The following is a 15,201-nucleotide window of genomic DNA, read 5'->3' on the forward strand; positions in this document are numbered from 1 at the left end:
GAGAGTTTAACATAATTCTTAAACAGAATCCTGCTCTTGTCAGTCATATGACCTGGATACTGTATATGCTTATTTGATTCTTTGTGCTTTAGAGTAGTGTTTGCATCCAGACAAGGTGTTTGATTTTTCACAAAAACCTGAAAATAAATAGAAATTAAAGGCATCATGAACTAAACTTCTTCACGTTGCAAATCTCAACATCATATGCTTTCCATATGATATTCTCCTGGTAAATGGATTTTTCCAATTATTAAAAAAAGTACTCTTGTCTAGTTGACAGAAATGTTATTTGTTTGCATCAATACTAAAACCTTTCTTGGAATGAAAGACATCACATATAAAATTAATAAATGAGTGGCTTAATGGGAGAGTTTTGCAACATCAGAAACTTCAGTTAAAGAACTAATATCTGCAATATACAAGGAAATCATGCAAATCAACCAGATAAAAAAAGGGGAAGTAGGAAAATGGGCAAATTATATAAAAAGACAAGTCACAGAAACAGAATTCTAAATGGGCAAACAAGAACAAGAAGAGATGCTCAACCTCACTGGTAATCAGAAAAATGCAAAGTAAAACAGCAATGCACCTTATTCTCATTTTATTGCCAACCAATAAAAACTCAAAAATACCAAGTGTTTGTGAAGAGATGAGGAAATAAAAAAAACTCATTCACTGCCATCAAAGATGTAGACCAGTGCAGCCATTGTGGATAAAAATAGTGGTGTTCTGAGTGAAATTATCCATATTCTCTGTGAACTGGCAACTTCACTCCTTTGTATAAAATGTAGATACACCTTCACATAGATCCAAGATGGTATCTAAATAAGCTTGTTTATAGGAGCATTGTTTGGGAAAACAAAGAATTGGAGGCAACTTTGCTGTCCATCGATGGGGAAATGAATAAATGAAATGCATACTATTCAGAAATTAATAACAATTGCATTGTGGAAAGATCTTAGAAGTACACTCTCAGGTAAAACAAACAAACAAACAAACAAAAAGATGATATCTGCAAGACAATACCTTTGTACAAGTTTAAACCCATATATTTTATAGTTTGCAAAGATGCATTTTTATGTCAAGCTTTTGTTCCTGGGATAGATTACACTTGGTCACAGTATATAACCTTTTTTTTTATATGTTGCTGTATTTAGTTTGCTGGTATTTTGTTTACACTTTTGTATCTATATTCATTTGGGATATTGGTCTGAGTTTTCTTTTTCTTCTATTCTGATGTATTTGTCTGTTTTTTGGTATCAAGTCCTCATAGACTGATTGTGAAGTGTTCTTTCTTTTATTTTTTTGGAAGAGTTTGTGAAGATTGGCATTAGTTTAAAAAAAAATGTTTGGTAGTATTTACCAGTAAAAACATTTGAGCCTGAGCTTTTCTTTATAGGAAAATGATTACTATTTCAATCTCTTTACTTGCTAAAAGTCTACTAAGATTTTCTGTTGCTTCTGGAGTCAGTTTTGGTAGTTCATGTCTTTCTAGAATTTGTTTGTTTTGTCTAGGATATCTAATATGTTGACATGCAATTGTTCATAGAACTCCCTTATGATTTTTTTTTAATTCTGTAAGGTTGGGAATTAAGTTCCCTCTTGCATTCCTGATTTTAGTTGAGTGTTCTCTCTTTTTGTTGGTCAATATAGCTAACCATTTATCAATTTGGTTGATCTTTTCAAAGAATGCACATTTCATTTCATTGGGTTTTTTTCATTGTTGGTCACTTTTATTATAGTTAATTTATAATTTCCATTTGCTTATTCAGAGAAACAATCAAGAATTATAAAAGCAGGGGTCATTGCAAATACTCTACTTCACCTAATATTTACAACTAAGTATCTGTCAAACCACATTCAAGAAGTTAATATAAGCTTTGGCAGTTTTTAAGAAACATTGGTCAAACCATAAATAAATCTCAATGCATCGGTTAATATCTACTGTGCACCTCCTCTTGCAGTTAGCATTGTATTAGGTGTTTAAGGACAAGTAGTTTGATTCAATAAATTTCAAAAATATACATTTAAGACAATATTATTCACAGAGTTCTTGGCAGAGTTGTATTTTAATGTTTCTATTGCTGAAAAACTTGAGGTTTGTGCTCTCTCTTTCAGTCCCAAAATCTCTGTTTTGTGGAGTTTCTGGTATTGTCAGGTTGGGCCAGTAGTACCTGTTCACTACTTTGGCCTCAGTAAACATGGCCAGGAGTCTGGTGGCAACCATCTTCATGTAGGTGGTCCAGAACATGCCCGTGGGCGTGGTTGGTGGGCACAAAGTACATAGGCACTTAGCAGAGGGTCAGAGCTCTGGTGGAAGTGTGTTTATGAGCTGGAGAAGATGGGCCAGCAGGGGAGACTGAAAGTGTAGGGGCTGGAGCCCAAGGGACAGAAAAGAAGGGACATTTCATTGATCCTTTATTATTTTTCTGTTCTGTGTTTCATTCATTTCTCATCTTCATTATTTTTCTTCATTCTGCTTGCTTTTTAGTTTGTTCTTCTTTGCTGATTTCTTAAGATGGAAGATTAAGTTAATAATTTGAGATCTTTATTCTTTCTTACCCTCTGAGTACTGCTTTGTATGACTTTAGTTATTTTAAATTTATTGAGATGTGTTTTTGTGGTCCAACATGTGGTCTATCCTTGAAAATGTTCTATGTGCACTTGACATAAATGTGTATTCTGTTCTTGTTGGATATAGTGTTCTATAGATGTATGTTAGGTCCAGTTGATTTATAATGTTGTTCAAGCCTTGCACATAGGAATGAATTTTCAGAGATCCTTATGCCACAGCTCTGGAGGTGATTTTCTACTACAGTTAATTTAGCAGAAAATGAGTTTAGGATGATGCTCTTAAATAAAGAACAAGGATTTTCTTTAGGTGGAAAACATCAGTATTAATAAAATAACTCACTAGTTTGTACTTGGCAGTTTAGTAAGTACTTGGTGAAGTTGTAATCTTGCTTTTGGTTAATGGTGTAGCTTTAAGATACTAGTGAAAAGGTATTTCTTGGTCAATCTTTCAAACTATACTTATTAGTCGAAGGAGTGAAATTATTTTCCTGGTAGTATCTAATGCCAAAGGCTATGACTGAATCTTTAAGGAAACCATGAAGATAAAAAAGTAATAGGAGAACAAGGAAGGCTGAATTTAATTGAGATTTTGCCACCCAGGGGACATTTCACAATGTTTGGAGACATTGTTAGTTGTCTTCATTGGAGTGTACTACTAATATCTAGTTTGTAGAGGCAAGGGATGCTGCTAAATATCCTACCAATGCGCAGGACAGGCCCCATAAAAGATCTGGTCCAGAATGTCAATAGTGCCAAGATTGAAAAACCTTATTCACAGATGAAATCCAATCTGTTGAGATCAATATGAAGGAAATATTTAATTTTATTACTATAAACATCATGTATATTTTAAGTGCCTTGATTTTGTTTCATTGAGGAAAAGAACTCAGAGGCACAAGATAGAAGTACATTTTTAAAGTTAATAGAGGACAAACTTGAAATTCAGGATATGTTACTGAAATCAAGATAAGAGGTGAGCATTAATAGACATAGACCTTCGATAGGAAGTAACTGATTATTTCACACGTGGAGAGGTGGCATTTCCTTCTGGACTGATAGGAGTTAGAAAATTGATCAGATATTTTTTTTCTCTGCAAATTGATTAATACTTAAAATACTTTTATTAAACAAATTTTGTTTTAGGTTTCATAGGCTTTGTAAGGTATTTAGGTTTTTAACTTATTTTTATCTGTGTCTAATAGGTGGCTCCCATCCTCTAGAATCCATTGGTATATATGTTCCATGGGGCAAGGATTTTTTGTTTTGTTTTGCTCTGAGTGTTTTGTTTTCTAATGTTTCCCTGTTATCTCAGATAGAAATCAATAAACTTTTTCTCAAAAAGATCTGAAGTATGATTTTCAGTATATCTTATAATTTGTTGTTTATTTGTATGAAATATATTGTTTTCTGTATATTGATTTTATAAGTAGGAATGTACTAAAATTTCCTATCATTGGTAAGTTTTTGAGTTCATTCTATTGGGTTTTCTAGGGAAAAAATATCATTTATCTATGAGTAATGATAACTTTGCCTCCTCCTTCCCGATTTGTATGCCTTTTGATTTATTTCATTAGTTTAACTATTTTGGCAAAAAATTAAAAAATATTAATGGTAATAAAAACCATCCTTGTCCTTGCTTTAATAGGAATGCTTCTAGCATTTTCTCATAAATCATAATTCTGACTTTTGGGTTATATCCTATCATGATAAGGAAATAAATTAATCCATTCCTATTTTATTACTAGTTCATTTAAAATCAAGAAAAGATGTTAAATTTACCAAATGCTTTCCCTGATTCTGTAGAAAGTATTACATGTCCTTTTCCTTTGATTTGTGAAACTTCCAATCTCCAGTTTATTTGGTTGTCCAAATAAGTTTTTACATTCCACATTTAGAAGGTAGAATCAGTCATAGCCTCTAAGAAATTAGCTTCCAGTCTCTACTGTTGCCCTGTTATAATCATAGTTTTAGCTATCACCTTAAATATAATGCCCATGATCTGTTTCATAGTTCACATTCTCTTGGATAGAAAGTTCCCTGAGAAAGACTCATTTTTATTTTCTTTATTTTTATTTATCACCCCCTGGAATTCTATTCTCTAACATCCACATTCCCAAGGCTACTGCCAGTTTATCATCCACTGAATTCCACTAATTTCATGGTGTGAAGTTCTGATCCATTGAGTATTTGCTCTTCCTTTGGAAAGTGGGGTGTTTGTGGTGCCTTTGAATTGTGTTTCCCATAATTTCTTTCTTTGTATGCTTCCAAGTTGGGGTTGGACACAAGAGAACGTTGCATGAGATTTAGAAGCTTAAAAGTTAAGCAGCAGCTCTGTTTAGCAGCTATATTTACAATTCAGTTATTAGAGTGCCAGGCAAGTTGTTTCTGAACGGTTGGCTCACCTTGTCAGCAGAGGGCAGTACCTGGACACAAAGCTCATTCAGCTCCTGACATGTTCCCTCCTTAGAGTTCTCTGGGACAAGTGCCACTGCAGTGCCAGCTTCTCCTAAAGGTTACCCATGGCATTAAGGATGGAATATGAGACTGATATAGGTTCTAGTGTGTCTTTGCTTTTATCTATGCCCAACTCACCTCCAGTTGTCAGTCTGGCTGAACTATAGTGACTTCTGGCTCAACTCTAGATGCAGAGAAAATAGCCTTACATGAACTGCTCCACCATCTCCACAATAAATCTCTCTACAGCATCATTGTGTTTCTACCTCTTCGTTGAAACTTAATTCAGTTTTTTTTTAAATTATTTTACCTCTTCTCATTAATGACTTCAGGAAATATACTGGTACAGTATTATTTGATACAGATCATTAAAATTTTGTGCCATAAGTTCAACATCAATATTAAAATGTGACTGAATCATCTTGAGGAAAATCTCTTTATTTTTCAAGTCCTAGTGAATTATTTTCTGAGGAAAAGTGGTATCCTGAATGGAAGTCTCTGAAATTGTTGGCAATGTTTATTGTTTCAGAAACTCTAATAATCAAGTTTCAGTTACTAGATGGCTGTCCTGGGAGACCCTTGATTAAAGTCCATCTTGTGGAAGTTTAAATTGTTCCAAATTGCCTTAATTTGTCTTAACACTTAATATAGAATTAGTGATTTTTCCACTGTTATGAAAAATAAATAGGACTAAGTCACATTGTGTGCATACCCCAAAGACAGTTTATATGTACTTCAATGAATATCACATGTACTACTTAAATATTTCTGTGAAAGGTTTCTCTCAGTCCAGAGATGGTGCCAACTTGCTGTAGTGATGTCATTTTCCATTAGAGAGGAACCTAACAATTAGACTTTCTTTTCGTGAAGCAATAGAGTTGCATTTGGTTGATACTGTAGCTCATATTTTCTGCCACCTACACTCTCTGAGGAATTCATCCTCTCATGGTCAAACCCTCTGGTTTCTATTCCCAGCATGTCTGAACTTCAGCACTATGCACACTGGGGGCCAGATAATTCTTTGTTATGGGGAATTGCTAGCATCCCAGGCCTCTGCCCACTAGATCCCAGTAGCACCCTCCACCCTGAATTGTGACAACCAACACATTGCCAAATGTACCCTGGGTGGGTGGGGGGCATAAAATCAACCTTGGTTGAAAACCACCGAGCATTGCAATTCAGACGCACTTGGACATGGGCTTGAGGGAGAAGAAATCTCACAAGTGGAGGGCTTCAATCATGGTGGGAACAATGTGAATACTAATTAATATTATTTGGGAAAGAGAAGACAGCAGAGGTTCCATAGGGGCCCCTATGCCAAGTCAATGATGTGATCTTCATTACTACTAAGTGAGATGGGCAAAGATGGAGCAGGATGCCATCTTTTCTTAAGTACTAGAATATATATGATTCTTTGTTTCTTTGTCTCTGAGGGTTACTAATTATGTTCATTGACTACATAATAGGTGTCACAATACGAAAGTAACCAGTTTCAAGGAAATTATGCAAAAAATAATTATTGCCTTTGGACTGGTTTCCAGTAATAGGACAGGTAAAGATTCCAGATTGACTCCCCTGTTGAAAACAACTTAACATATGGAAAGGCCATCAACCTCTTTAGTAAACAGGGAAATGCAAGCTAAAACCTCAATGTGATATCACTACACATCAAATGACCTGGACAAAAATTAAAAAGTGGAAAAGTATCAAATGGTAAAGATATAGATTAACATACTCTCTTCTACTCTAGTGAAGATTAATAGCATCACTTGGTTTTTTGTTTTTTTTTATCCTCACCCGAGGACATTTTTCCATTTTTTGATCTCGACTCTGAGTATGGTGATCTTGTTTATCACTGTGAAGTGTGGTGGCTGAGTCGCAGGAACATGGCTCATGAGAGAGAGAGAGAAACATCAACGTGAAAGGGACACATCGAGTGGTTGCCATCCGCATGACTCAACCAGAGCTGGGGACAAACTTCAACCGAGGTACATGCCCTTAGCGGGAACCAAACCTGGGTCTCTCTGGACCTTAGGCCGACGCTCTACCGCTGAGCCAAACCGGCCAGGGCAATACCATCACTTGGGAAAGAGTTAGGCATTACCTAGTAAAGTTGAACATGTGCATGTCCTGTGACCCAGTAATGTTACTACTAGATATGAAACTCAGAAAACCTCTTTCATAGGTGAAACAGGAGATATGTACAAAAATTTTCACAACAGCATTAAACAACTCAAATATTAACCAAAATAAAGTGGATAAATCCATTGTGGTTTATTTATACATTGGTATTCTCATTGTTACACAGCAACAAGGATAAACAAGCCAGAACCACATGGGTGAGTATCACAAACATAATAGAGAGAAGAGAAAGCAAGCCACAGATGATTACGTACAATGTAGTTCCATTTATATAAAGTTCAAAAGCAGGCACCACTGGACAGAGGATTAGATTATTTAGGAATAGATTCAAAGTTGGAAAATGAAAAGAAAACAAGTAACACAAAATTAAGACTAGTGGTTACCTCTGAGGTCACGTCTTAGCTTGAATTGATACAACAAGCATTTATTTCTCATAGTTCTAGAGGTTGGGGGTCCAGGATCAAGATGCCTGCAGATTCCCTTGTTGTGAGGCCTCTCTTCCTGGCTTGTTGATGGCTGTCTTTTCATTATGTCCTCACAAAACAGAGAAAGAGAGAGCCAGCTGTCTTTCTCTTCTTATAGGCGCACTAATCCCATCATGGGAGCTCCTCTCTCATGATCTAATTACCTCCCCAAAGGCTGAAAATCCAGATGCTATGACATTAGGTCTTAAACATATGAATTTGGGGGGGGACACAGTCATTCAGTTCATAGCAGATAGGAAAGGGCATACCATTGGGGCAGGATCACTGAGGGTTACTGAGGCATTAGCAGTATTCTATTTCTTTTTTTAAATTTTATTTTATTAAAAAATATTTTTCTTTATTAATTTTAGAAAGAGAGAAAGGGAGAGGGAGAGAGAGAGAGAAACATCAATGCGAGAGAACATTGATTGGCCATCTCCTGCATGCCCCCCATTGGGGATCGGGCCCACAACCTGGGCATGTGCCCTGACCAGGAATCAAACCAGCAACATTTTAGTGCATGGGTCGACACTCAACCAGTGAGCCACACCGTCCGGGCAGCAGTATTCTATTTCTTAATCAATGTGTAGGTACATAGGTGTTCACATAATTATTCTTCAAGCTCTACATACATATTTAATATGCTTTTTTTGTATGCACTGTAGATTTCAGAGTAAAAAAAGGAGGTGTATTATAAAAATCCATCCGGATAATCTCAATGCATCGATGTTCTAAAATTTCTGACTCTTTATCGTAAAAGAAACAAAATTAACCTTAACCCAGAAAAGAAAGACCAGCCTGATTTCGCCAAACTCCTGTTTTTCCCTGCTAGACTTGTGATGAAGGGTTCTCACTCCTTGGAGAATCTAAATGCCAAAGGATACCAAGATACTTTATTTCTAACCTGCTGGCCCACACAGGAGAGGAGTCTTGTTTACCTGACTATTGCCCATGCACAAAGCCAATCTGCCTGGAGCCCACTGCCTCCCCAGTAAGTGCACAGAGAATTGAATGAAAGGGCCCAGTGAGAAACTGTGGAGAGAGAGACTCCTTCTGCCCCAGAGGGCCTTCTCTCTCCTTCTTTAAGCCCAGCTCACAGGGCTGCCTACCCTTCAAAATTCATGCTCACAACTTTGCTCTTCTACAAATTCTTCCTCCTCTGTTCTCCCAATCTTATTTCTCAGTTCCCATCTGCCCATTCTTGAATATTTGGGTATGCTAATTAAACTCACTTCTCTTTGCCACTTTTATTTTTTCATGTGCATATTGGGTTGATTGAAAGAGTGATGTGATGAGTATTTCGTTGGAAAAGAAAAGAAATTTCATAGTGTCTCTACTTTACCTGGCCCCAAAAAGCTGACTTAAGGGAACTTTACTCTATTGTACTGACATACAAATATTCACATCAGCCTTGGAGGAACTTGTCCCTTCCTCGTCTTTGCTCTTAGCAACTTCTTAAGATCCTGTGCATGAAACACATACAGAAAGTAGGTGGTGGTGTTCTCTGAGGCCCCTGGAGAGTGTTATGTAACCTGGTATCATGCTTGCTCTAGGGAATGGGCCCAAAAGAAGAAGACGATGAGGACAGGACTCTTCTTCTCCCGCTGCAGTGGCCTTAGCACCACAAGACCCCGGTCCTCACCTTGAATCTGGCATCATTTTTCACAGCTGTGGAGCTTACTGTTTTTACTGTGAGACATGATGACTGTGGTTAGGGAGAGCAAGCAGGAGTGTGGCAGGAGGGCACATGGTGCGGGCACCTGGAGGAGGACAAGAAGATGTGAGTCTCTTCACCAGGGCAGTGCTCTAGGACCACACAGGGTCAACCTGTTTCCTGAACACCCTGTGGAAGTAGTTCAGTGGGCCTTATGCTGCAGCCTGTTAGCCTTGCTTGGGGCTGCCTGGAGTGATAGCAGGGGCAGGTAGTGGGAATCCTCTCTTCTGAGGTGGGAGCCTCTCAGTTTATAGTCAGCACTATCATATCAACTGTTGGCAGGGCTTGGGCCCCTCCCCTCTGCTGTGCTGAAGTTGACATCTAAAATCTGGCCTTTACCTCCCTGGGATCCCATAAGAGAAAGAGAAGGGCCACCTCACTCCACCACCCCTGCCTGAAGCCATCCAGGGCTGACAGCTCAGAGGGGACTCTCTCTGTCCTGGGCCTGCTGACCTGTGTCCACTGGCCTCTGAAGAGGGCTACACCACATCTGGCTACCCCTGCTTGGGGCTCCTGGGACTGACATCAGGGGTTGAGCTCTGGATGGCCCCTCTTTTGGAGACAAGTCCCCTGGTTAGCACTCAGTTCTTTACCTGGATTCCAATTAGGACCAGGTCTCCTCTCTTGGCAGAATTGGGACCACCCCCTTAGACCAAGACCCTCCCCTCCCTGAGATCATCTGGGAACTAATCAGGCCACAGTTTTGTGTACCCTCCCAGGGCTGAGACAGGGTATGGCATTGGGTAGTCCCCTTGGTGATAGGTAGAGTGATCTCTTCAGTCCACATTCAGGGTCTCCCACCTAGATACCTGACCAGTCCTGGAACTCCAACCTCCACTTTCTGAATTCTTGCCCCTCAGATCAAGTTCCTACCTTCTGGATTTCCCGAAGAGAAAGTCAAGGTGAGTGTCCAGGGCTGTAGGGGCCTCTGAGGGCTACAGGGGCCTCTGAGGGCTGACAGCAGGGAAAGGACTGTTTGGGACCCCACTGATATGGATCAAAACCTGGGACTCCTCCCTCTACAGATCTGGGTTCATCAGCCTCACAATAGGGTTCTCACCTCCCAGTGTCCTGGGATGGCTACCTCAGTCTCAGGCTCCCTCTTTTCAGAAAGTTCCCCTCTTTAGTACCCAGAGTCCTCACCTGAATACCAATTAGGGCAAAACTTATCCTTCTTCGAGACTGGGGCACCCCTTACACCAAGGCCCACTGTCTCTGTGACTCTCTAGGCAAAAATGAATGGCTCCTGGGCTGAGAGGTTCGCCTGGGGCATTACAGGGGTAAGAACACTTGAGGCTCTGTGTGAACCTCTCTGCTGTTGAGGGGTCCCCTCTTGTCAGTCAGAGTCCTAACCTTGACTCCTTTTAGTTCCTGGGTCTCCAAATCTGCAGAACTGGGGCCACCCCAACTTGATCAAAGCCCTCCTCTCCCTGTGATGTGCCAGGTGGAAGTGAGGGTATTCCTTGACTGAGTTGCCAGCAGGTGTGAGGGTATGTGTGGAGACTTGTGGGTCCTACTATGTTCTGGAGTGAGTGGTTTCCTCACTCCTCATTCACTATCCTTACCTTGACACCTGAGTACTTTAGTGTCAGGTCCAATCTTGGGATGCCACCCTCAGCTGACCTGAGCCTGCTCCCCTCAGATCAAGGTCCTCACCTTCCTGGGACCACCAAGTTGGAAGTCAGTGTGAGACAGATCCATCCACAACTGTTCCAAACCTACAAGAGCAGACAACCAGGACAGAACTCTATAGGACCCCATTGTTCTGGTTGGGTCCTACTTCCATTCCTCATTCTGGGTCCTCCCTTTGAAGTTTATCAGAGGTTCACACTCCTCCCTCTACCGACCTGAGGTCATCCTCCTTAGAACAAGGCTCTGTTCCTGAGAACCATGAAGAACAAGTGGATGATCAGCCCTGCCTGGGGCACTATAGGTCTGAGGGCAGCTGTGGGTTAGTCTCTATGAGACCATCTATATTCTAGGGTGTTGATTTCACCAGTTCTGCTACATAGAGACCCACATTTTAGCTCCTGCCTACATTAAAGTTTTCTTGGGAAATGTTATATTCATGCAAACTCAAGAAGTTTTCCTACTGCAAATCTTGCAGATAGGATCAGTGTCATAGGAGTAATGTCAGATGGGGAAACTGTAGTTCAAAGCAAGAGGCCAAGGACAGGTGGTGGACTGCCAGAGAAGAAGCTAGCTGATCTCTTTGTTCTTTTCACCAACCACACTTTGCCTCTTATGTAACTTCGGTTCTAATAGATTGACTTTCTACAAGGCAGGGGTGGAGACCCATGATTTTGTGAGCTCCATCTTTACAGGTGACCTGACTTTGCACATGTAGGTGATCGTATTGTCACAGAATAATTTTCTCTTTCTTTCTTTATACCATCCATTTATTTTGAAATTTTTATTGTTCTGGCTGTGTATTCCAAACAAGTAGTTAGTACATAGAATCTTCTTTTTATTGCCTGAGAAACATCCCAAATAGTGAAAGGACATATGAATTATGACATATATCATTTGCAACAGACTGGAAGGAGTGTGGTAGTGTGGGCTGTAAACAAATATACACCACGGGTTTAGTACTGGCTCTGCCACTTACCAGCCATGTGAACTCAGGCACATTAGCAGAGTCCACAAGCCTCAAGTTCTTCACGGGTACAGCAAGTTTGCTAGGCCCTGTGTTCTAGGACTGGTGGATGTATGGAATGCATATTGTGAACCCAGCACAGTGCCTGGCAGGTATTAAGATTTTTTTAAAGTGTCAGTTATTACCACAATTATTTTTACCTTAAACGATACCATGTACCACACTGGAATTTTTTTTTCTTCTAGTCGAGGACAGGTTAGAGAATATGCAATGTTCTAAGACGAAAAACCAACAAAACAAAAATCCCAAATCAGCCAAAATGCTGCTTAGTAAATAAAACTAAGTACTATTTCCCCATTATGGTCAGTCATTTGATGTGGGCATGAGGTAGACTTCCCCAGTTAGATGCACTGTGAAGCTACTAAAGATATGCAAAAGACCAACAACCTTCCTTCCCCATAGCATTTAACCCATCCCCATTTTCATCTGTTCCACTACAACCAAAGATCTAGACCTCACTTAGAGTTTGCCATATCACACAGAAGAATGCCATACTTGGGTTCCCTTTTAATGGAACAGTCTAGGTCTCCCCCACCCCTAGGCCCAGACAAAGTGGGCCAGCCCAGTAGCTGCTGAATATCACCCTTATTCTCAGAAACTGTGGACACAGAGTGCACAGAACACACAGTTTATGCACTCTGTTCTGCATGGGAACAGAGCACAGAAATCCTTCCAATCCTGTCCCAGGTGTGTGGGGATTTCTCTTGGGTTCACCACATCCCTGAGGAACTGTGAAGAAGTTTTCCATTATAAGCATAGTCTCTCAACTCTGAGGCCCACCATCGGAAAGATCTGAGAGCCTGGTCCCTGCTCACCATTTTAACAACCTCATCTACCCTCCGGTGCATCCAAACTTAAAATTCCCCCCATGAAGGACTGGCAGTTTACTGCCTTCCCAACCTGCCTTGTATTGGGGCGTTTACGCTGGACTGCTCATCTGGAACCTCCTCCCTCCTTATCCCTTCTGCTTATTGTCCTTCAGGGTTGAGTGTGGATCTCATCATGTTCTTTATATGACAGCTTCCCCTGGGCTCTAAAATGTTATTGGCAGGGGCTTCATTTTCTTTGTCTACAGGTCCCCAGAACTAGCACGACGCCTTCCAAAGAGCAGTAACTCAATTCATGTTTGGGGAACAAAAGAGTGCACAAGAGTTCTAATTTATGACGATTTAATTTATCCCACATTCTTGAATAAGTTAAGCAAATCCGGGTACATATCTTTTAATTTCACCAAAGAAAGAGTAAAAGAAATGAAGAAAGTGAAGAATTAACTACCTTTTACTTTTATTTTTCACCATCTCATTATCCCAACTATTTTACTGTGGGTTTCTTGTCCATTTTAAAGAAAATTCCTATCCAATGCTCTGTGTTCTGGTACTGGACTACAATAAAAGATGCAAGGATTTTAAATTTTTTTTTTTTTTTTACAAAATACAAAACTATTACTCTCAAACTTGACAAACAGCAATAAATGTGTGAGTCATATTATTCATAAACTTAGATTCTGAATCTAAATAAGCTTTCTTTAAAGGAACACATTGAAAAAATAAGAAAAAAAAGGTAAATCTGTAAATTATGAAAACAGAACACAAAGAAAAGATACATTATGCTTTCTCAAGCCCCACCTTGCCTCTCACTGCTTAGAAGGTTGCTAGGTCATTTTAACTTCAAGGTAAATACTCTGCCTCAGACTTTACCAATGCTGGGAGGAGCTGCTTGTCATGGCTCTGAAGTGGGCTCTGGCTGCAGCTCTGGTTTGGGCTCATTCTTCCTCATCTCTCAAAGTCTCCTCAAACTGGGTTGGGAAGGCACTGGGGACTGTATTATTGATTTTGGCCCCAAACTCCAAGACTTTCATCTTGCTGGTTTCAGCATGGGCTTTTGGACCCCATAGGAATTCACAGCATGGAGGATCACTGTTGGACACCTGGCAGTACTCCAGGAACTTTTCCTTCACCAAATCTGTGGTGATGAACTTCCTGGGCTTCCCGAAGATGAAATGGCTCCTGCCAGCATAAAGCCCCATCGTATTCAGGAAGTCCCATGTCTCTTCCTCAGTGGCACGGTTGCCTTTGAAAAAGATCACGTCCAGGAGAGGCATCAGGATTCCATTCTTGGGAAAATACATGCTATCATCACTCGGACTCTCTTCACTGGGAAGATCCATTTTGCTGATAAGGATATAACAGTGATGACTGGGGTAGACTTCCTTCAGGTCAAGGCCAAAGGCCAGCTCCATGAGCTCAGTGGCTCTCTGAAGGATTTAAGAAAAGTACACCTTGTACTTCTTGTTGATAATCTTCAGCATTTCTTCCTTTGTAATGGGCTCTTTCATTTTATACTTGTGCACCAGAACTTGCACTAACATGCTTACTTTGCTGGCCAGAGGATCTTTGCTAGAGCTCTCTGAGGAGGGCAGGGCCAAGAAGGAACTTGGAATTTTTTCCCTTTGGCTCTTGGCACCTTCCCCAGAACTCGCACAGGAAATGGTTACAGCAGAACTGGAAGTTGGGGCTTTGTGATACTTCTGGGGAGTGCCTGCAGCAGGGGAGCTGGGGAGAGTACCCTCAGACACAAGTGACAGGGATGAGGGAGACTCTTCTTCCCCTACTGCAGTGGCCTGAGCACTCTTGAGACCCTGGCTTTCACCTTGGGCCTGGCGGCGTTTCTCATGGGCACAGAGCTTACTCTTCTTACCACGAGACAGAACTGTGGTTAGGAACAGTAGGCAGGAGTGTGACAGGAAGGCACATGACACAATCACGTAGAGGAGGAGAATAAGAGGGTGTGAGTACCTTCCATAGCAAGATGCCACTGTGGCTTTAAGAATGCCTCTCTGGCCCGGCAGGCATGGTTTGGTGGATTGAGCGGCATCCAATAGACTGAGGTGTCCCGGTTAGATTCCTGGTCAGGGCGTATGCTTCAATTATGAGCTCAATCCCCCAGCAGGGGACGTGCAGGAAGCAGCCGATCGAAGTTTCTCTCTGACACTGATGTTTCTCTCTTTCTCTCTCCCTTCCTCTCTCTCTAAAAAAATCAATAAAAACATATTAAAAACAAAGAATGCCTCTCTGGCACAGCCTGTGGAAAGGTCTAGTAAGGACAGAACTGAAAGCTCTCTCAAGCTGGAACATAGTGAGTGAGGCAGGAAGGGAAGGAAGAGACATGAAACTGGAGAGGTCAGTGGGGGCCAAACC

At 40.6% G+C, this 15,201-nt stretch overlaps 1 protein-coding gene across 1 annotated transcript; it reads right to left on the reverse strand.

Moving 5' to 3' along the window:
* Nucleotides 1-13,697: 13,697 nt before the first annotated feature.
* MAGEB17 (MAGE family member B17) lies at nucleotides 13,698-14,878 on the reverse strand. The gene is given in 2 exon segments (XM_036270187.1): nucleotides 13,698-14,713; nucleotides 14,800-14,878. Coding segments are annotated over 2 exon segments (1,095 nt in total).
* Nucleotides 14,879-15,201: the final 323 nt, after the last annotated feature.

This window comes from Molossus molossus, unplaced genomic scaffold, assembly GCF_014108415.1.
Source record: "Molossus molossus isolate mMolMol1 unplaced genomic scaffold, mMolMol1.p scaffold_m16_p_2, whole genome shotgun sequence".
Taxonomy (NCBI): domain Eukaryota; kingdom Metazoa; phylum Chordata; class Mammalia; order Chiroptera; family Molossidae; genus Molossus; species Molossus molossus.